Source organism: Phocoena phocoena, chromosome 6, assembly GCF_963924675.1.
Source record: "Phocoena phocoena chromosome 6, mPhoPho1.1, whole genome shotgun sequence".
NCBI lineage: Eukaryota > Metazoa > Chordata > Mammalia > Artiodactyla > Phocoenidae > Phocoena > Phocoena phocoena.
The window spans coordinates 16,062,072-16,086,298 of NC_089224.1; the positions used below are offsets into that span (position 1 = coordinate 16,062,072).

The 24,227-nt window shown below is 35.7% G+C and overlaps 1 protein-coding gene across 1 annotated transcript in view; it reads right to left on the minus strand.

Moving 5' to 3' along the window:
• The window catches only part of PPP3CC (protein phosphatase 3 catalytic subunit gamma), a 90,565-nt gene that overhangs the window by 17,473 nt on the left and 48,865 nt on the right, over positions 1-24,227 (minus strand). Inside the window, exons 4-10 of the mRNA XM_065878356.1 lie at positions 20,533-20,644; positions 10,971-11,116; positions 9,029-9,168; positions 6,220-6,297; positions 5,891-5,985; positions 2,080-2,205; positions 1,270-1,341 (exon numbers count right to left, since the gene is read on the minus strand). Coding sequence (XP_065734428.1) covers positions 1,270-1,341; positions 2,080-2,205; positions 5,891-5,985; positions 6,220-6,297; positions 9,029-9,168; positions 10,971-11,116; positions 20,533-20,644 — 769 coding nt within the window. The remainder of the gene's footprint in view (positions 1-1,269; positions 1,342-2,079; positions 2,206-5,890; positions 5,986-6,219; positions 6,298-9,028; positions 9,169-10,970; positions 11,117-20,532; positions 20,645-24,227) is intronic.

Here is a 24,227-nt window from a genome sequence, read left to right on the forward strand (position 1 = left end):
TCCATCTGCTCTGCACCTTCAATGTGGAATCTGAAGCATAAGTATGTATAGGACTCTCGTCTATATTCTCAAAGTAAGCTAGGCTTTCTCCACTATGTACATAGCTCATCCTAACAGTTGAGTGAATCACCTTAGCATGAGCTTGGGGAGAATGAGACGGTCAGAGGTTTGTGCTAAGGTGCTACCATCTCTCCAGAATCTTCTGCATCCTCAGATAAGTTAGGATCTATCTTTAAAATCAAACCTCCTGAAACATATTAGGGAAAAAATACTTGGCTATGCATACAACAAAATGTAACTATATAAATATTGCTCACAGGCCAACAAGAAGAAAAACAAACAAACATGCACATAACAGTAGAAAAGTGGGCAAAATAAATGAATTGACAACTCATAAAAAGAAATAAAGGTGGTCAATAAACACAAGAAAAAAACTTCATTAGTCATCATAAAAATAAATATTTAAGTTAAAAAAACAGCAGACTATAAAAATTATAATAAATAGTATTGGAGAGAACACTGTGAAGTATGTATCACATACACAAAATGTAAACTGTTATAGCTTTTCTAGGTCATCTGTATCCAATTTAAAACTGTTAAGTACTAATTGACACAAATTTTCAATTTCTAGAAATTTATCCTATGGAAACAATGAAGAAAGTGTTAATTTTCATTTCCTAGTATTGTTTTCCTTTCTTTCATACCACATATCAATATTTGACTCATATGCATTGTTTGTTTGTTTTCCCACCACTTAGGACCTATACAATTGCTGGCACATATAAGGCATATAATAAACATTGGTTGTTGAACAGAACAGGTAAAGATTTATCTATAAAAATTTTCAAAACTGTGGGGTTTTAAAAGAAAATTTGGAAAAAATCTAATATCCAACAGCAGGGGATTGGATAAAACAAAGAATGACTGACATGGATAACTATGTAACCATTAAAAAGTAGTCTACAAAAAACCCAGGAAATGTTTGTGAAACTATCACATGACTTCATTTTTGTTTAAAAGAAAAAAGAGGAAAAAAAGACACTAATACAGTATTTATATCAAGATGTTAACAGTGGATATCTATGAGATGGTAGGATTATGGGTGACATTTTTTTCTTATTTATGGTTTCCTGTATTTTTCAAATTTTATTTTTTCTACAATGAGCAGAATTCTTTTTTTAATTAGACAAAGAAAATTATTCACAACACACTAAAACCAAAACCAAAACTTCTTCATTTCTGATTCAAAGGAGGAAAAGGCAAGTTTACCTTCAATTTCATCATCGGAAATCAATTCATCATCAGAGCATATGTTGAGAATGTTAACCAGCATCTCTGTGACTAGATGATAAGACAAAATAACCCAAAATTTATATAATTAATAAGGTACTTTCTCTAAAATGATGTGGATATATAAACATACATGTTAAATAAACATAGATAAAAATGATTTGTCATTTTGCTATTCAGAGTAGCTGTAAGGAACAGCATTAAATGCAGACCTTCAAGTTTATATAGATTTGGGGGAGATTATTTGCTCCAGTTAAAGTATGGAGTCTTTGAAGATTCCATTGCATAACTACTACTTGATCTCATTAGACTGCTGCCAGAGCCTTTTCTTCACTGATATACATATGAAAGGATTTCCTCCCATTTTACAAAGAAGTTAAGCCACCAGGCCTATGTACAACAGGCTTATATATTTGCATAGCTTATTTGTATAGCTGCACAAATAAAATTCCAAGAAAAATAATTCCTATTTAAATCTCTTTATCACTGCAGAAATCACTGAAGGAATGGTTATTTTATTGTTACTTATGTTATTTTAACATCTTGATTATAGGACGACAGCTATTTTAAATTGATATTTAGAATAAGAAAAGCATAACCAACTAGAATTACAATTTAAAAACCAATTAAGCACCACTTAAACATCTTTGTAGAGAACAATGAAAATAGAAAACATTTCTGATAACTTTAAGAAAAACATTTCTGAACCATCAGGGGACTCATGCAAATATAAGGGTGCTCAGTCACTAGTTAGGACAATTGATGGTCCAGATGCTTCAGTTCTCTTACCTTTTTCCCCAACAAAAGGCAAAGACCACGTGAAAACATCCATAAAGTTTGGAAGCCAGTATGGGTGTGGAGAACAGTTAAACTGCCTGATATTCATGACATTGTTTTCATATTTTAACACAGCAGCTAAAAAGGAAAAAGGAGGAAAGTCTGGCACAGAGGAAAATGACATGGCAACTGGTACACTTTGTACAGCTGTGTACCTATTACACAGAATTCAAGAACTTACTTTCCATTTATAAATTCAAGACAGATGGAAAATCTTAAAGCATGTTATATAGTTCATTCTTTTAAGAATTATCCCAAGAAACAAAGTTACCTGAAGAGCTCTTATATATAATAAAAGTACAAAAGAAACTAAACTCTGAAACTTCAAAGGGTCTTGCACAGTAACTATCTATAGAAATCTCAGATTCCACATGAGAAAAATTTCATCATAATTTCCCTTTTATAGGCCAAGTGGTTACAATTACAACTTTCCTCTGAGGGCAAACACTTCTCATTAAATGAACACAGCCTGTTTTCCTAGTCATTAGCCAGAGCCAAAGATTTTATAAACTTTTTAGGAGTTTATAACATAGCAGTTATTAATTCATAGTGGGGGATACAGATAGATGGTAAACTTGGAGCAATTTAATAAGGTTCAAAGTAGATTAAATCATCTCTGCATACAGTATGTGAAGAAAAAAATGCCCGTCTCTCCTATACACAGTTAGTATATTGCTCACACTCTATAAATGTTTAATATTAACCAGTTCATATATATATTTTGGTACCAAACTGATTTTCTTTATATTTAAAACTTTTTAAAATTCAGTCCCTTAGTTTTCATCACCAGAATGCAACGTGGTTTGCATTATTCTCTTAATTATTCTTACTACGATCATAAATAGAATAGGGTATAATAGTTCTCTAGAAATGACAGTTATAGGTCATCTCCTGATTCCTGTCTCTTTGCTTATTGCAGGATAGCCTAGTATTCTCAAAATTAAAGTCACTGGATATTTAAAATGTACACCATAGATTATAAAGAAAATATATGAAAATAGGATTTTCAGCTTTTAAGAAGCTTCTAATACTGGTTACAATGTACATGTCCCATTATTTTCAAGTATATGTATTTTACTTAGGTTAGATGAATATGTAAATATTCAACAACTCCCTCAATCTACACAAGAAAAAGAGGTGGGAGGTGGACACAAAAATAGAAATAGAGATGTTTAAAAATCATGACTTAAAGGTCTTTCATGTAACCAGTGGAATAAGAAATGCCTGTTGGTACCAATAAGTCTAAAGAATATACAAGAAAGAAAAACAACAGTAAAAGAAAGAGAAGAAGGAAAGGGGGATAGAGTTGCCTTTTTCAAGAAAAGAGGTACTTGTGCGGTGAATAACTGAGTACCACCAGAGATTATTTTAGATGCCACATGCCCCCCTCCCCCCGGCCAAAGGTTAAGAAACAACCAAGGAAAATAAGATTGTTTCAAGGTAAAGTATGTTACCAATTATGTCAAAGCCAACAAAAAACTCAGAATCAACTGTGACTTTAACAGTTTACTAAAGGAATAATCAAGAACAAGACCAGATTAGAATATGGCAAAGAATGAACTGGCAGTTAGTAAGCTAGTAAAGTGATTGCTGATTTAGATGACATGTTTCAGATTAGCACACTGATAAATCCACTGGGCAATCAATAGACACTTTTTTTTTTTTTTTGCCCAACGCTGTGCAGCTTGCAGGATCTTGGTTCTCCGACCAGGGACTGAACCCGGGCCCCTGGCAGTGAAAGCGCCAAGTCCTAACCACTGGACTGCCAGGGAATTCCCTCAATAGACACTTTTAATAGTAAGGTTAATAAAGGAAGTAAGAAGGGAAAGTCTTCATCATAGATAAGAGGACTAGGGACACTGTCCTTGAGGAAGTTTGACAACATAAGTGGCACATACCATTCATAAGGGAGGAAACAAGAACAAAAACTAAGTCTCTAATGTATTGGAAATATTAGGAAAAAGGAAATAAGAAAGAATGGAGTTAGGGAGAAGCAGAGTATTATAGGATAGCTGACTCAGGAAAGATTGACAAGTAGCAAAAAGAAAATATAAGACTGGAAGAGAATTTAAGTCAAAGAAATGTCTTTTTAAAATGGACAGCAAGTCACTAAGGACATTCAGAGATAACTGTTCCAAAACAGATTGAAATGAGATGTGCCATTTCATAGTCTACTCTGAAATAGAGGAAGTAGTAAATATATTGTGGGCCTCTTTTAAACTTCTCTCCCAAACTGCATATACAAGATATGACTATAAAGTAATGAGACTTAAGAAACCACCAACGACAAACACACCAGACCTTATATATCAGATGAGTGTGGTCCTTTGCTGTAATCACACCAGCCACAATAACAGTAGAGTGTTATAGTAGTAGAGCAATTTATAGTTTGACCAATGCTTTTAATATTCATTTTGATTATTCCAACTTATCTCTAACAAGCCTATATCACAGTTATTTTAAGGACAAACTGAGGCTCAGAGAAGTTAAGTATCTCATTAACTGTGAATTTAAAAGTGAAGCAGGACTAGACTAGGATTTCGGACTCCTAGCTCAGTGCTCTTATCAATATACCTTGCTGCCTTACCGTATATTTAATCCAAAGATGCTGCCATCACTCAAAACGTTTCTGGAACTCCTCTTTTGGAATTGCCTCCAGAGCCATTTTATAAGCAACACAAGAAAAACCAGTCTCATTACCTTATAATCATACCTTGTTCCTGACCCCAAACGGTATCGTCTAGCTTGATCACTCACCTTATTCATCAGTCTGGACTCCGAATGACTTTTGGCTGTTCCAAAAATCAAATCCACCCTCAAAGGACGAAGATTTCCCATCATTGAGGATAATCAAAAGAATGTGTCGCAGACTCTGAAGGCAATGCCAAAAGAGGAGTTCCAAAAATGTTTGAACAATGGGCAGCATTGTTGGAATAAGTGTATAACCTCCCAAGGTAACTACCTTGAAGGGACAATACTCACTTGGATATATTTGTTCTGGCATGTTTGTTTAAAAGTTCTATTATTTTATAGTCATACGGCAAAATAGTTACAGAGGCATGTTACAGAGGAGGTTTTTAAGTAGACCACTGCCCTGATACAAAACTTATGAACTAGGAATCATAAAAGTTAAATTTTTAAAAATGACTAAAATAGACTAAAAGTCTTAGAAGTAGAATTTCTGGATCAAAAGGCATGTGTATATCCAATTATCTTTTTTCTATGGGAAACTGAGGTTAAGAAAGATTATATGACTTACCTAAAGTCACACTATTAGTTTCTGGCAGGGCTTGGACTAAAATGAAGATTTTTCTGACTTTTTGTAGAGTATTCATTCTAACAGTATTATTTCTTAAGAGCAAAAACAGCTTAACAGACAGACATTAAAACACCAAACAGTGACATTTTATTGAGGTAGTACTGTTATAAATAAATTAAATTCACCAAAACCAATAATTTATGCTGACTGTTCTAACCTGAACCTGAAGTAATTTATTCTTCTTATATTTTGATTCAGTAGTATAAATCAGACCTATTGTAATCATTATTTATACTCACAAAGAGCCCAATAATCCTTAGGAGATGAAAACCAAGCAGAAGCCCAGATTCTAAGTTTCTTGGCCTTTCTTTCAATTAAGACCCTTTTTTTTCTTATTTAAAATTTATATATATTCAGAAAATTACCTATGCACATACATATTCAACTAGAGCTCACATATACTCACTCACAAATTCAAACTCAAATATTGCTGGTCTCCTTTACCTTTATTGTTATAGACATCTAGGTAATTGGGGGCAGAGAAAATAGTAATGAGTGATGGAAAGCCTGTCGTTTGGCTCTTCCTGTACATTCGATACCTGGAAGAGAAATTACAGCCCGTCTGTCTTGATGTTAAAGGCAAAAACTTTGCAGTGCTGTTTAGTACAGTTGGTTGTTTTTGTTTGTTTGTTTTTGGTTTTGGCCACGCCACACCACAAGTAGGATCTTACTTCCCTGACCAGGGATTGAACCCGTGCCTCCCTGCAGTGGAATGTGGAGTCTTAACCGCTGGACCACCAGGGAAGTCATGGTACAGTTTTAACATAACTTACCCAGCATCTTGGGCTTCATGGGCTCTGATTATTGATAACAGATTATTGTTCTGCAAAAATTCACAAACTGCAGGGTAACTGAAAAAGAAAATAGAAAACACAAATCCAGAATTAAAACACTTGTTTTTTAATAGGAGAAAGGGGAAAAGTCAAGATGAAATGAGTTGAACTTGTTTCAAAATTATAGGTTTTCATTACCACTGAACTTTTATTAATAGCTTAGCAATCATCACTCTCGTTTTTCCATGTCACTGATATTCCTCATTCCAGATCAAGGACACAGATAACAGACAACCCTAGGACAGAAGCAGAGTTCCCCCACCTTTTTTTTTTTTCTTAACCCACACAATAATAATACAACACCAAAACTTTTCTTGGTATCTTGATATAAAAAAAAGTATCACAGCAGTGTATGTGTGTGTGTGTGTGTGTGTGTGTGTGTAGTAGGTGCTAAAAACTGAACACACAATTTTCAAATTGTCAAACTGTTAGAAAAGATAAAGAACCTACTTATAGCTTCACAGGTAATATCAATATCAAGATGATATTATGCAGGAATATTTCAGGAGCAAATACAAATACTATATCCAACCTTATTCAAATGAAAGGTGTGATATTTGCATCTCTCCTGTCGTATTCTTTTAGCACTAGTACCTTTCTGAATGGCAAATGTTTGATACGAAGAACTGGAGAATACAAAATTATCCTGGAATTATCCAAGTGTTAATTATTTAATTTATGTTTAATCTTTGTTTCTTATTATGTTCACTAGAAAAAGTAAGTTTTAAAATAGGCTGCACATTCACGTGGCATAAAATTAAAAGATATAAAAAGTTATACAGTGAAATGTCTCCCTCCATCTTACCTCTATCTTCCAGCTACCCTGGAAGCAACCAATGTTCTTGGTTTCTTTGAGTGCCCTTTCAGAGATACCATATTCAATTTCAAGCAATTATGCACACACGTATGCACACTCCCCCTTTTAGAAATGTCATCAGACGGTACACATAGCTTTTTACTATGTCTTTTTTTTCACTTTACACTAGTGATTATTCCAATCAGTATATAAAGGATTTGTTTTCTTTTTTTCATTTTTAAAAAACAGCCTCATTGCATTGTCTGGTACATTCCATTGTCTGGATGTACAAGCATTTATTTAACTAGTCTCCTATTGAACGTTTAGGTTGTTTAAAACCATCATCATAAATAATGCAACAATGAAAAACTTGTACATGCATTTTACACGTTTTCAAGTACAATTGATTCCTATCATTTGCAGTAGCTGTGTTCTATAAAGTTGCTGCAAAAACTGAGTTAGTGAATACTGAACGACTGCTCCTAGGGGAAATACAGGGTTACGGTTCTGTGAGCCTCTGGTCACAATGTTTTCGTCAACTAATCAACACATAACCTTGTTTTATGTGTGTTTAATGTATATTGTTGATTCATTAACATGGGACTCATGGCCAACAGTGCCATAACTCATTCCTGAATGGAGCTTATATAACACATCACAGCCTTCTTGCACATAGGAACACTAGATAGCACTTCAGCAGTATGCTTGGGGCCATTTTAAACAGCAAAACACCAACAAAAAATGTGGGAAATGTTTCACTAAATAGACCACAAAAAGAATACTTGCTTACAGTATGAAGGCTGAAACAAGAGGCAGAGCAGCTGCACGTTCTACCTCAGCCGGAACGTGCACAGGGTGTCTCAAATTTTCCATTGCTCTGTACACTTGAATGTCTGTGAATGACTGGAAGTGTTGTGAGTATTGATTGCAGGGTTACAAATAAATCTTAGCAAGTAGGCAAATTTGCAAATCAGAATTCGTGAATAATGAGGACTGACTGTATAGCCACAGGATTACATTTTAGAAGTAGAAATTCTGGAACAAAAGCCATGGTCATTTATAATTGAGAGATGTCAAGCTCACTGCCATAGAAATTGTACCAATTTATAATGTGCTAAAAATAAAAAAGTTTTATGTTCCTTATTTTAAGCAATGTAAAGAGAAGTAAAATTTAAATGACTTCATCATATTAGTCACTGCTAAAGTTGGCAGAATGGAATGAAAAAAGTTTACTTAGAAGAATGTTAAAACTATGGCAAAACTGAGGCTTCCTTTTGTGTGCAGGATTTCATTTAATGAATGCATTATCTTAGGCAATTATCAAAGATTTTTCAGGGTACTAAATACAGGTATTATTTATCAGAATAAAATATTTGGATTTTTAAAAAATTCAGGCTTCAAACTTCCCTGAATCTCCCTAATTTGGAGTGGCAAAGCACAATGAAAGCTCACATATGAGATTTAAGACAACAACCAACTTCCAGGAAATGTCCTGGGCTTAGTTCACAATGTCCTGTTCTTTTTATATCTTTGCCAATACCGGTGGTTCCAAAAGCTGGAGAGCTTTCTAAAAAAATAACAGGATTCCCTTGTCTCAGGCTTACTGAATCAGAATCTCTGAGGGAAGAGCCAAGAAATCTTTATTTTTAAAAAAGTCAATAGATGATGTTTGGGAACAAATAATCTAGATCATTTAAAGTCAGACAACAATATTTAAGCACTGCAAGATGTTCTATTCAGTCGTGTTCAGTATATTACACTTATTAGGGCATAATACCTAGTAAAATATAAAAAACAAAACAAACAAGAGTTTTCTGCCTTCAATTAATCAAAAAATTAAATAGAAGTCCCTGAGCGACACAAATTCAAGATACAAAATATGTAGTTAAAAATAATTTGATAAAATATGTTACAATTTCCTTTTTCTAATTTTCTAACTGAGGATTAGCTTACCTGTAAAAATAAGAGCACCCTCGGACCGTGTTGTGGGTATAGTGTTCCAAGGTCTTTTCATTGCCATAATCCTCTGAGGGATCAGACCAAAGCAGGTCACACACTGGCCCAAAGGCTGGAGGTTCTTTAAACCTGTCTAACTAGAAGACACGTAAAAGCCAAAAGAAGAAAAATCATGAAAGCAAAAGAGCTTTTGGAAAATGGTATGGGTCAAAAAACACCTTTCCACCCATAAGAATGTATTAGGAGAGTGGGCGGTAAGCCCCTAAAGAATTTTCCTTTAGGAAGAAAATGAACATTTAATAAATGTAGATACAATTTTTATTTGTTTTTGGTATTAAATTTTAATAAATATCCCTATCCCTATAGTAGAAAAGGACCTCCTTACATCCTAATCTTAAAAGCGGTGCTCATTTAATTTGAATGTGAAATCAATCACTATAGAAACATACTATTTATCAGAAAGACCCTGTAAAGTTTATTTCAATTGCCTAGGTGAGCCAATGTTACCATGACAGCAGGAAGGGTTTTGAGTGGTTCTGTTCATTGTTTATCTCATTCCAATGGAGATTTCTTTATTTTAAAGAATGCTAGTTTTATTTTGCAAAAGGCTTTCATCCTTTCCATTCTATTCAGTGGAGGCATTTCAATATAAGTTATTAACTCAAGCCTTTAGTCACTGCTGCTTTGGTTAACGCATGAAAGCCAAGAGAAAACAAGTAACTAGGATAACTGAACGCCAAGAAGAGAACCTCTACTAAGTGAAAGGGGAGCTTTATATTAATACAATTGATTCAGAATTGTAAAATTCAATATTTACTATGTAAAAGAGAAATGTTTATTTAATAACAACACGGCAGCAGAAAAGGCTGTGCATACAGGCATACACCCTCTTACCTTGAGGACAGTAACTTTAATTCAGAGAAAAGTTTTACAAACAGAAAATTTTTTAGTTTCAGTACATATATAAGAGACGTAAGAGAATACAAGGTACAGAAGAGAAGATGGTGATGTAGAACAATATAAATGAAAAAAGACTGATCACCTTTTTTTAGTCATGAAGATACATAATCCTGAAAATCACAATTACCAACTAAGGCAAGTGTGGCAATTAAACTCTATCATCTGAAATGTCAAAGTCAATGAATTTCAGAGCAGGGAGAGTCCTCAGACCATCCATTTCAACGTCCTCATTTTACAGAGAAGAAAATCTAAGAGGTTAAGTGATTTGGTAAAGGTTACACAATGAATGGCAGTACAGGGATTAGAACCCTGGCTTTCTTCCTTCCTATTGCTACATAATTTAAAGTTTCAGGGTTATACTCAAAATATGTTTCTAGCTGGTAAAAGCACAGACTTCGTTAAAAATTAGGCATTTTCTGGGCTTCCCTGGTGGAGCAGTGGTTAAGAATCTGCCTGCCAATGCAGGGGACATGGGTTTGAACCCTGCTCCAGAAAGATCCCACATGCTGGGGAGCAACTAAGCCCGTGAGCCATAACTACTGAGCCTGCACTCTAGAGCTTGCGAGCCACAACTACTGAGCCTGCATGCCACAACTACTGAAGCCTGCATGCCTAGAGCCCGTGCTCCACAACAAGAGAAGCCACCGCAAGGAGAAGCCTGTGCACTGCAACGAGGAGTGGCTCCCGCTCGCTGCAACTGGAGAAAGCCCGTGCGCAGCAATGAAGACCCAATGCAGTCAAAAATAAATAAATAAAATAAATAAATTTATTTAAAAAAATTAGACATTTTCTGGAAGATATATAGGAAAATGTTAACAGTAGTTATTGCCCAATGACAAGATCACAGGTGATTTCCATTTTCTTACTTTTAATTATCTGTATTTAAAAATTTTCAGCAATAAAGACAAATTAGTTGACTGTAATAAAAAACAAAATTAAAAGCATATTTACTCCATGAGACTAATGAAAGATTACTTACTTTCCGAATGTCATCTAAACAAGTAATTTCAGGTGACATTCCTCCATGTACACACAGAAACTGCTGGTTTAAGAGGGCAGCAAGAGGAAGACAGTCAAATGCTTCCATACACGCATCATACACCTGTTCAGAATATTTGATTCGACCTATCAAAAAAGGAAAAACAAAGGAAGAGAGTTAAAATTTATCATACATGAAAAAAGGATATATGCCAGTTGATTATGAAGCTACTCCAAAGCCATTTGTTACAGGCAAATTTGAAAACACAATCATCTTTGTACAGATATTTCTGAAAAGTTGTGGATAAAGGGCAAACAAAATCTCCCTCTTTTTCTACAAGTGTGACCTTGGATTAACTTTCTAGCTCTGTTGTCCTGGAAACCTGATAAGGTGAATGTAATCAGCTGTGTTATTAGGCAACATTTCTTATGGTAAAAATTACCCAATTACCTGGCAGAAGCTATAGCTTTGGGCTTCTCTGAGTGCGGTGACTCGTAAGGTATGTCCCTCGTGGGATCCTAGAAGCTATGCCAATAAAGCTTTTACAAGAGATACTGGCACTTGTGATGCATGAGGTTTCTAAGCCAGGGTGGCTCCCTAATCTGCCCAATGTGGATACTGTTTCCTTGCACCTGAGCTGTGACTAGGAGAGGGTGGGAGAAATGGAGGCAAAAGGCAGAAAAGCTCCAGACTGCGGCATGTACTTCTATGACGACTACTCCATGAAAAGGGATGCCTGATGCTGCCCTTCCTGAACTGTACTCTTCTAGGATGGACGCCATGTATGCCCCATGGTCTCTTGTGAGTCTGAATTGGGTCTAAAAAGACTTCCTGGTGGTATTGAAGATACATAAATAGAAACTGAAGTTTTAGGCGTCATCAATAAAATGTCAATAATATTTTTGCTCATGATTTTTAAGGTCTTCAAGCAAATTATGTCCTGATTTTATTTTATGTAAAAATGTTCATCTCAGTGAACTGTATTTTGATGTGGTTGTCATTTTGAGGCTACAGAACAAAAAAACACTCCAGTGGGCAGACAGTGGGTTGGCTTCCACAATTATCTAAAAAGAACAGGTCATGAAATAGTAGTTGGCAGATGGCTTTAGTTTAAAGAGAAAGGGAATGTTTTCTTCTTTGGCCTTGGGTTCAAAAAGCCAATATGCTAGAAGGTGCATACTGGTGGAGACGGCCACAAGTTATACAGGCAGGCAGCCCTACAGAACTGTGAGCTCCTTCTCTTCCAAGATTCTGTGAAGATGAAACAAAGCCTACAGGCCCCAGAGAACAATGCTATAGCAAGTGAGTCAGATTATCTAGTTGGTAATTATTTCTGTGTTTATTTTCTTCTTGTAATCTCCATGCTTTTAGAAAAGACATGTTCAAGTATCAGAGCCTGGTCTTGGCAAGGCTTTGGGGAATAATGTGAAGGGTGATGTGTCCAGATTTGGGCCAGAGTGCAGTACATGGGTAGCAGGAATGACTGGAGAGAGATCCCTAAAGGGAAGGTGTAACCAGTGGACCACACTTAAGGTGCTTCATCCCAGAAGGTGAAGACTGTCTACTGCCAATACTGATCAGGATTTGAGGGCATTAAGGGAGGCTGTGAGTTCCTTTATAAACTTTTAGAGCATTCTGTATTACCACAAAGGCAGTTAAGATAATCTATTTCACAATATATGCTAACTCTATTAACATCCAAGTTAATAAGAGCCATGTCTTCTGCATCTTTCTATCTCCTTGCAATTACATCCTTGTATTCTGCTTTGTATCTGAGCACTACATGCTTGGCTATCTCTGAAGTAGACCCAGCACTGGCCAAAAAGTGTGTTAAAGGAAAAAAAATCAAGGGAAAAAAACCCTTTCATTTGTGGCCAGTGATTGACTTTTTCTCCTGTAAATCCATGGAGCCAGAGTTCCCCCTGTTGCCAACATCAATAAGGAATTCCTTTGTAAGAGTCCTAAGGTTGCATATAGGCAGGGATTTTAATTAGTTATTAATTCATGCTCCAAATACCATTTTACATCAATAAGATGCCTTTCAACCCAAAGAATGACTCAAAAGAGTTCCTTAGCCTACTTCCAGAAGACTACCAAGTCTGGAGAAAGACAGAAAGTAATACAGTGTCCTAACCCATTTTGTAAATTAAAACAGGAAGTCACAAATCAAATTAAACAAAGCGCACAACCAAAATGGGTTACAGAATGTTACCATTTTAATTTTCTTAAAGTTTATGAATATGTATATAAATACCAACATTTTTATTTTCCGAGGGGTTAGACTGAAGATGACTTAGTTTAGCTGTATTTTCTAGGATGGATATATAATCCTTGTATAGTAATATTTATTGTTATATCACCTTTATTTCTGAAATCTGTTGAAGGCTCACAGTGTACCTGTGCCATCAGTGAGTTAAGTGTTCAACACAGTGGAATGGAGTCTGGAACCTGACTGCCTGGATTCGAACCTCAGCTCCGACACTTACTAGCAATAGTACTTTGGACGAATTACTTGACTCTCTGTGCCTTTACTTCCTCATCTATAATATAGGCCTAATAATAATACCCACCTACATTACAAGGTTGCTGTGAGGATTAAATGAATTCACATATGTAAAATGCTTTGAATAATGTATGACACAAAGTTGGTTCTATATAAGTGTTAACCAATAAAATTACCTTATTTTATCCTCACTGAAACCCTGTGAAGTAGGTACATAATCTTCATTAAAAAGCTGAGGAAGGGCTTCCCTGGTGGCGCAGTGGTTGAGAGTCTGCCTGCCGATGCAGGGGATGCGGGTTCGTGGCCCAGTCCGGGAAGATCCCACGTGCCACGGAGCGGCTGGGCCCGTGAGCCATGGCTGCTGAGCCTGCACGTCCAGAGCCAGTGCTCCGCGACGGGAGAGGCCACAGCAGTGAGAGGCCCGCGTACCGCAAAAAAAAATAAAATAAAATAAAAATAAAAAGCTGAGGAAACTGGGCTCACTTGTCCAAAGCTGCAACTAGTAAGTGGCAGAACTAGAACCTGTTCATGCTCTTAACATGATGCAATACTCCTCCCAATCATTATTTTTAAATTAAATATTTAGTAGGAGAATCTAAAGAGCCAAATATATAATTACCAAAGGTTAAATTAGCTGACTCAAGTGTTTTATTTTCATGATAAATTGTAAGATATATCCCACAATGAAGGAAACATGCACCTCAGTCATAGGATCACACTGATACAAGTTCTAACTAGTATCAATAATATAACATTAACAAAACAAAATTTTCAACAATATTCTTTGAAAGTAATTTTGAGAGTCAGCACTATTTGCAGGAAACCATGACCCGGTCTAAACAGTGATTATATATTTGTTTTAATTTTTATTTGCTTTCACTGTTTTTTTAAAACAAAGGTAATAGGTTCAAAAAAAGAAAGGTTCAGAATTAGTGCCTCCACCCCCTCTTTGCAGGCAATCAGCTTCCTGGGTGTCTTTATAAAGATATTCTACGCATACATATGCAGATATGTATATTTATTCCATTTTCATCACATCCTTTTGTTTTTTAACATAAATGTAGAATATGTACACTGTTTTCACTTGCTCTTTGGACTTCTTTTTTTTAATAAATTTATTTATTTTGTTTTATTTATTTTACTTTTGGCTGCGCTGAGTCTTCGTTGCTGCACGTGGGCTTTTCTCTGGTTGCAGCGAGCGGGGCCTACTCTTCGTTGCAGTGTGCAGGCCTCTTATTGTGGTGGCTTCTGTTGCAGAGCATGGGCTCTAGGCGTGCGGGCTTCAGTGGTTTGCAGGCTCAGTAGTTGTGGCTCTCGGGCTCAAGAGCACAGGCTCAGTAGTTGTGCCGCACGGGCTTAGTTGCTCCGCTGCTCGAACCCGTGTCTCCTGCATTGGCAGGCGGATTCTTAACCACTGCGCCACCAGGGATGCCCCTTTTTGTACTTTTCTTTTTTGGCTGTGCTGTGCAGCACGAGGGGTCTTAGTTCCCGGATCAGGGATTGAACCCAGGCACCTGGCAGTGAGAGCACGGAGTCCTAACCACTGTACCGCCAGGGAATTCCCATTTTTTGGACTTAGTAACATATTTTGGAGATCATGCCATATCGTTACATGAAGAGTTTTGTTATTTTTTAATATCTATATAATATTTCACTTTATGGATATACCACAATCTAACCACACCAATCTCTTGCTACTATAAGTAATGAACAATGGCAAACATTTGTTTATTTCCAAAAAAAAAAATCAACCTGTCATAACAATACTGTTTTCATTAGCAAAATTACAGGAGTTTCTGGAACCTCCTGTAATTTCAGTCAGCTGTTTAACTACACATCAAAAGAGGGGCCCTTGGAAATAAGAAATTAGAAATATGGACCCAGAGCTATGAGATGGAATCATAAAACCACTAGGTTTCTTGCTTTCCAAGTACATAACAATAAAGAGATGTTTTTGCAAAGATAAATGATATGTCAAAAATTAACTGTTATACTTTGCTACTCAAATTATCTCTGGATTTGAAAGAAATTTTAAAAATCTCTGCAATATAAAGCACTTTAAAACTTGATATAAGAAAAGAAAAGCCTCCACCTGCCCCTCCTAGAAATATTAACAAGATTGCAGCTGCACAATTTGGAACTAAGCATCACTTAACAGTAATTATAAGGCGCTGATTCTAAACGTTACAGTGGCCCTTTAAGAAAGATCAGCTTATCAGTAAAAACACTCATGCAAAGTGGCACACATGCTCTTTCCTTATATAGGAACAAAATTTGAAATTGTACTTGAATTTGTGTGCTTATTCCAAGATTTATTAACATTTCGGATGCAGCATTAGAATGAAACAGGAGTATACTGGCCGATAAGAGAAAAAGAAAGAAACGTGGTTTAACTAAATTAAAGCTGTGAAAAGCAAAGAAAAACCTGAGATAAGAAATCCTGTGCAAAATGACACACTCAAAATGTTTCCCAAACCTATTGTTCTATTTTCTGAAAACAGTCTGAACCAATTATACTAATCAAAAAAAGAACTCTGAAAAAAAAGAGGAAGAATTAGATAGAATGCTACCGAAAAAAACATGAATCTTAATTCAGAGGCATCCATACACAGTTTTTTCTTTATTACTTATCTATTGCCAAATATTGAGCATTCCAGGGCCTTTGTTAACTGCTTGATAGGCACTGTTTAATTTTCCCAGGTAAAGAAACAGAGGTGTAATGAGGACCACCCTAATATTTGGCTTAGAAAAACAATGCAAAATATTTCCAATTTTTAAAGTACTTGATGAAGTGGTTCTCAAATGACAAACAGGAGATACTTTCCAAGCCTCTGGAAGAGGTGTTCTTAACCAGCAGTGTGCTACAGAATTACCTGGGATGCTTTAAAAAGCCTTTTAAATGCTTGGCCCTAAATGGATAATTTGAAAGTTACCAGTTTAAAAAATTGTTATAATAGTATTACATAGTGGTGATGAAAAGCTAATTCACGGAGTCCTATGGGAAGATAAAAAATTAAAAGTACTAGTCCTCCTGATCCAGCCTGCCACAGGTAATCACTGTTACCAATTACTTCTGCACCTTATATATTTTTAATTTACAAAGGAGATCACACTATACATGTTCTGCAAATGGCTTCCATCACCTAACAATATATCTGAACAGCTCTCCATATCAGTACATCTAGATCCACCTTGATCTTACAACAGCTGCCTACCATTCCAGTTTTTAGATATATTATCCCTTATTATTTTTTTTTTGCTATTACAATTAACACTATAATGAACATCCTTATACATCCATATCTTCTTATCTTTTTGAGTATATAGTGTGGTAGGCAGAATTCTAAAATGACCTGCAATGACCTATACCTTTGTATAATCTGTGCCCCTTTGAGTGGGTGGAACTTGGAAATATGCTGAGACTCCCATGATTATGTATCATTATGGCAAAAGGGAGATTTTCCTGGATGGGCCTGACCTAATCAGGTGAGCCTCTGAAAAGCAGAGGGTTTTCTCCAGCTGGCTGATCACAGAAGAGGAAGGCAGAGAGATGCATTTGGGCTCTAGAAACTGAGGGCAGTTTCTAGCCAACAGCTAGCAGGAAAATAGGGGCCTTAATCCTACAGTCAATAAGGACCACCAACAACTAGTGAGCTTGGAAGACACCAAGCTCCAAATGAGAACACAGCCCTTGGTGACACCTTAATTTTGGCCCATTGAGACCCTGAGCAGCAAATTTAGCCATACTGTGCCTGGACTTCTGATCTGCAGTAACTATGAGATAACAAATGTGCTGTTTTAAGCAGCTAAATTTGTGGTAATTTGTCATGCAGTATTAAAAAATAAAGATATAGGGCTTCCCTGGTGGTGCAGCGGTTAAGAATCCGCCTGCCAATGCAGGGGACACAGGTTCGAGCCCTGGTCCAGGAAGATCCCACATGCCACGGAGCAACTAAGCCAGTGCGCCACAACTGAAGCCTGCACACCTAGAGCCTGTGCTGCGCAACAAGAGAAGCCACCGCAATGAGAAGACCACGCACCACAACGAAGAGTAGCCCCCGCTCTCCGCAGCTAGAGAAAGCCCGCCTGCAGCAACAAAGACCCAACGCAGCCAAAAATAAATAAAAATAAAAATAAATAAATTAAAAAAAGAAAAGATACAATCTGCATGATAAACTCCTAGAAGCCAAACTGCTGGGTCAGAAATTTTTCCGGATATTCCAAAATTACTCTTCAAGTACTTTCCACCAATTTAAACACTCACCAACAGTAGATCTAATTTGTTTTAAACTTCCTGGTTAATTACTGATTTAAAGTGTTTATTTCAATAAGTTCCAAGGCCTGGAATGATCTATATCTTGCCCATTTGTAGCTGACTTTTCTCTCACAGGGTTTTTAAGTGTTCACACTCTAAAATTTCTTTCAATAAGAAAGACCTTTCATTTCAGGCGTTACTAGGAGGAAGGCTGTCATCACAACTGCTAACTTCAATGTAGGAAGCTACTGGTAACAAGAGTTAAAATGAGCATTGGGAACATTCTCAAGTTGTAAGTAGAGGGATTTTGTGGCAGCTGAATAAACTGAGTCTCTGAAAACAAATTTCAAAGTTTTTTTTCAACTTTGAATATTCTTTTGGTAATAAAACTTCAAATATAATATATTCCTCCAAGATGATAATCTGAAGAGAAATTTGAATAGGCCACAAAGTAAAATCCATGATCAAAATATCAATTATATGAACAATAAAGGTTTTTTTTTTTTTTGGCCACACCACATGGCAGGTGGGATCTTACTTCCCTGACCGGGGGAGGAACCCTTGCCCCCTCGCAGTGGAAGTGCAGCCTTAACCAGTCGACCGCCAGGGAAGTCCCAAAGCATTTTTATATATTCAGGATTATGGGGGGAAAGAGGTAGACTTTAGAGCTAGACAAGAGATTATTCTACCTTTCTTATTTTATAAAGAATATACTAACACTTTAGAAATCAAAAAAGGTATAATTCTAAAAAAAAAAAAAAAAGGTATAATTCTGTTTTTTATTTCAGTATTTTCCTTTCACTATAACAACACAAAAATTCCATGTAGTATAAACTGATATATAATTTTTCTGAGTGCTAGAGTATGTACCAAAAGTCTTTAAAATGTTCATGCCCTGACACCTAGTAATTCTTTTCTGAGAGTCTATCCTAAAGATATAAATCACAAAGAATCATTCATTCAACAATTTAATTCAACCAATATTTGTTAAGCATCTACTATGACTTATTAGATAGTGTTCTGGAAAAACAACAGAGAACAAAACATGTCATGCAGCTTAAATTCTGGTGGAAGAGAAAGACAGTAAATAAATAAATATATTAAAAATATATAAATTATATATATAGGATATATAAAAATTTCAGGTATTGATAGATGCTATGGGGAAAAAAAAGTAGGGTATGAGAATAAAGTGATGAGATTTTAATTTAGAAAAAGCAACCAGGGAAGAAAATCTCTGAGGCTATGACACGAATGAAGTAAGGATGTAGGTCTTCTAAGCAGATAGACACCTGGGGAAACAAGAGATGATACGTGCAAATGTCCAGAGGCAAGTTCTCCCAAACAAGCCCAATATAGTCACCATCATGCTGCATGTTACTTAGAGCCAATTGTGAGTACCTAGATTCTGGTCAAAGAAATCTGTGAGGTTTTTGTTTTTGTTTTTGCTTCGCCTCACGGCTTGAGGCTTTGCAGGATCTTAGTTGGGCCTCGTGGAAGTGGAAGTGGAAGCACGGCATCCTAACCACTGGACCACCAGGGAATTCCCTGTTTTTGTTTTTTAAATCAGCTTGTAATGTTTTGAGTTTCAAAAAAATTCTACCTTTAATAATAAATTTTTTTTTTACTATTACAGTATTATTTATAGTTGGAATCAACCTAAATGTCCTACAGTTGCTACTAAATTGGCCACACACGATAGTACATTCATAAGATGGAATACTTTAAAAACACTAATATTATATTTTAAAGTCATGTTAAAAAATATTTAATAAAATGGAAAAATGCTATTACATAACATGAAAAGAGCAGTTTATTAAATAGTACATATACTATGAGCCTAACTTTATTGCAAAAATATATACAGTTGGCTCTCCATATCCACAGGTTCTGCATCCATGGATTCAACCAACTGCGGAACTAAAATACTTTGGGGGAAAAAAAATTCCAGAAAGTTCCAACATGCAAAACTTAAATTTGCAGTGGGCCAGCAACTATTTACATAACATTTACATTGTATTTACAACTATTTACATAGCATTTGTATTAGGTATTATGAATAATCTAGAGATGACTTAAAGAATACAGGAGAATATATGAAGGTTATATGGAAATACTATACCATTTTAGATAAGGGACTTGAGAATCTGCGGATGTGGGTATCTGTGGGGGTCCTGGAACCAATTCCCCGGAAATCAAGGGAGGATTGTATGGATATAGATATATCTGAACTATTTCATGATAGGTTTTTTTTTTTTTGCGGTACACGGGCCTCTCACTGCTGTGGCCTCTCCCGTTGCGGAGCATGGGCTCCAGACGCACAGGCTCAGCGGCCATGGCTCACGGGCCCAGCCGCTCCGCGGCATGTGGGATCTTCCTGGACCGGGGCACGAACCCACGTCCCCTGCATTGGCAGGCGGACTCTCAATCACTGCACCACCAGGGAAGCCCAATGATAGGTTTTTATGTACACAGAAAAGAATAGAAGACTATATACCAAATAGTGAGATAACAGTGATTAATTTTAAGTGGTGTAATTGTGGACAATTTATATCTTTGGACTTTTTAACGTTTTCCAAATATCCTAAATGTCTTACTTATAGACCCAGGGGGATACTCAAAAGTTATTTTCAAAACAAGTGTTACAAAGCGGAATCTAGGTTCTCACCAGAAAACAAAACAAAACAAAAACAAAAACAGAACAGGAAGCATTTGAGGTCCATTAGTTTCTTTTCTTTGTGTTTAATTCGCTGGGACTGGCTAAAGGATAACTTAAAAAGTTCTGGAGGAGTGATTATACTTACATTCCTGTTTGAAGGTGAAATATTCTGTAAGATGCCTGCATTCATGATTTCCTCGAAGCAGAAACAATGTTTTGGGATGATTAATCTTTAAACTCCATAAAAACAGCACACACTACAAGACAAACACAAGGATAAAATTTTTATTTTTGATCACAATAACACATAAAGACAATTTATACAAATTCAAATGACTTGCTATAATGGTGTATCTCATTGATAGTCCCAAGTTGAAACATGAAGAATTCCAGCTTTTGAGTGTGTTGTGCTGTTGCCCTAGAATTTTTTGTTGTTTTTGGTTTTGTGGGTTTTTTTTGGCTGTGCCACATGGCATGTGGGATCTTAGTTCCCCGACCAGGGATTGAACCCGTGCCCCCTGAAGTGGAAGCACAGAGTCCCAACCACTACACCTCCAGGGAACTCCCTGCCCTAGAATTTGAAAGAATGTAAGAGAGTAGCCTTCATAGAAATCTCTTAATTTCTGTTCCCATGTTCCATCCAAATATCTAGATCTCTACAATAGTCACCCACACACATACCTTAGTCCTAAAACCTGTATTTTATTTAGTGGAGAAACAGTAGAGACATTTCCACTAAAATCAGGAACAAGGCAAGGATATCCACTAATACCACTACTATTCAACATTGTACTAGAGGTATTAGCCAACTGAATTAGACAAATCAGTTAGAGGCTTAACAATGAGTAAAGAAAAACAAAAACTATCTCTATTTGCAGATGATATAATAGCATACCTGATAAACTCTAGAAGAATCAATGATACAACTAACTAAACTAATAAAAAATTCAGTAACATGCAAGGATATAAAATTAACATACAAAATAGCCTTCATATACACAAACAGTAAGTGGGACACAATGGTAGACAAAACTCCATTTACAATAGCAGCAAAGAAGATTAACTACATAGGAATAAATTTAACAAGAAATGTATAAAACTCATACCAGGAAAAAGTTAAAAAAACACTCCTGAAAGACACAAAAGTAGACATGAACAAATGGAAAGACATTCCCTGTTTTTGGATAGGATGATTTAGCATTAAAAGATTACAGTTCTTGGGACTTCCCTGGCGGTCCAGTGGTTAAGCTTCTGCGCTCCCACTGCAGGGGGCGAGGGTTCCATCCCTGGTCGGGGAACTAAGATCCCACATGCTGCACAGTGCAGCCAAAACAAAGAAAAAAGAAAAGATTATAGTTTTTCCTAGTTTATAAACCCATTACATTTCCAATAAAAATACCATAAGCTATTTTATGGAGTTAGACAAGTTGATAATAAAATTTATATGGCAGAATAAACATGTAAGAACAGCCAGGAAACAGCCAGAAAGACACTGAAAAAGATGGTTAAAACATATTATAAACTTCCTAAATTAAAATAGTGGTCCTGGCACTATATGTAGATAAATATACCAGTGGAATAAAATGGGTCAGAAATTAATGCACGTACATATGAAAATTTGAGATATAAGAAAGGTGGCACCCTAAATCACTGGAGAAATGATGAGCTTCTTAATAAATGTCTCTGGGACAACTGGTGCTATTTCAAAAAAAAAAATTAGAACCATATCTCACATAATGAATAACAAATGGATAAGGGATCTAAATATCAAAATGCAACCATACAAGTTCTAGAAGAAAACATGTAGGTGAGTTTTCTTTAGCCTTAGTGTAAGGAAAAACTTTAAAACTAATGACTAAAAGTCCAAAGGCAAAAAAAGAAAAGATGGGTAAATTTGACTACATAAAAATAATTTGCATGGTGTAAAACAATTTGGCAAGAACTGACAAAACCACATACACATTTAACTTTTGACCACATCTAAGAGCCTACCCTGAAGATACACTTCCAACAATAAGAAAATACATACACACAGGTTGCAGTGTTGTTTGTAATAGCAAAGTATTTGAAACAACCTAAATGACCATACAAAGGAGAGAGGCTGAGCAAATTATGATACATCCACACAATGAAGTACTATGAAGCTATGAAAAAAAAAGTGAGAAAGATCTCTCTATAAACTGATTTGGGGCAATTTCTAGGATACGCTGTTAAGAAAAAAGCAAAATGAAAGAGTATCTATTGTTTATGTAATAAAGAAGGGGTATAAGAAAAACATATATTAGCTGCTCATTTGTGCATAAGAAATAAGGGAAAGATAAATCATAAACTAAAGAGACTGGTTACCTAGAGCAGGCATAGAGGAAATGGGTGGAAAGAAGTGGGGACTGGGAACAGGTTAGGAGGGATGAGGCCGGAGTGACACTTCTCAAAGCATACCTCTTCAGATAGGATTGACCTCCAGAACCACAGTAATTAAAATTATTTGGGTATTAAAACTACTCAAAATAAGTATTTAAATCAACCAGCATGTGATAGAAACCCCAAATATAATATGAACAGTAACAAATGAGCCTAACTGTATTAGAAATGGAAAACAAAGTAACAAAGAAAGGATGGGATGGGGGAGAATTAACCCAAGTTATATATGTATATAATATATAATATATATATACATACTATATATAACCAAGCTACATATATATATATATATATATATATATATAGTGTGTGTGTGTACATATATATGTGTATGCGTGTATATATATATATATATATATATATACACGCATACACATATATATCTCCTAGATCCTCCTGCTGAGAGGGCCTAGGACCTCAAAATCACTATGTGTATTGATTTTGGGATTACAAATAAATTTTAGTAGGGAGGCATATATACAAATACAGAATCCGTGCATAATGAAAATCAATCATATAGTCTAATCATAAAATATACATATCTCATTCATATACAGCTTCAAAACATAAGCAAAAATTGACAGGACTACTGTGAGAAACAGATATATCAATAACTGTAGCTGGAGATTTTGACGCAGACCCAAAAGTAAATCATACTTCAAGCAAACAAAAATAATCAAACTTATAGAGAACAAGTGAACAAGTACAGAATGCATTATTTTCAAGTATATATGGGATAGTCACAAAAATCTACTGGGTACCACAATAAATTCCAAAGGGAGTCTCAATAAATTCCAAAGAATGAATATTATTCAGATTATGTTCCCTAATTAAATTACGCTAATTAGAATCAGTGACAAAATACTAACTCTAAAAAAATCCCACATGACTAGAAACAAAAAACATACTGCTTCATTGTCTTAGGGTTTAAAGATAATTCTTTAAAAAATGCTGAATGATAATAAAAACAATACATGTCAAAATCTGTGGGACCCAGATAAAGCAGCACTTAAAGGGCAATGTACCTTAATAAGTACATTTATTTTTTAAAACAGATATGCAAATATGTTTGTATATGCTTAACCTATCTCTGAAATGTCATACAAGAAACTCTTAACAGTGATTGTATGGGTGGAGTGGCTAATATATGAGAAGATGCTCAGTGTCATTAGTAATTAAAGAAATATTAATTGAAATGACAATAAGATACTACTTTATCATTTTGGTAAATATTAGAAAATGAGATAAAACCAAATTCTGGAAGAGGGTCAGGAGGAAATATGAACCCTTAGGTGCTGCTGGTAGGAGTATAGACTGGTACAGCTGTCCTGAAGAGTGATCTACAATAATCAGTTCAAGTGTTATATGAAGGTAGGTACCCTTTTCCCTAGCAATCCCACTCTTGTTCATAAACCACAG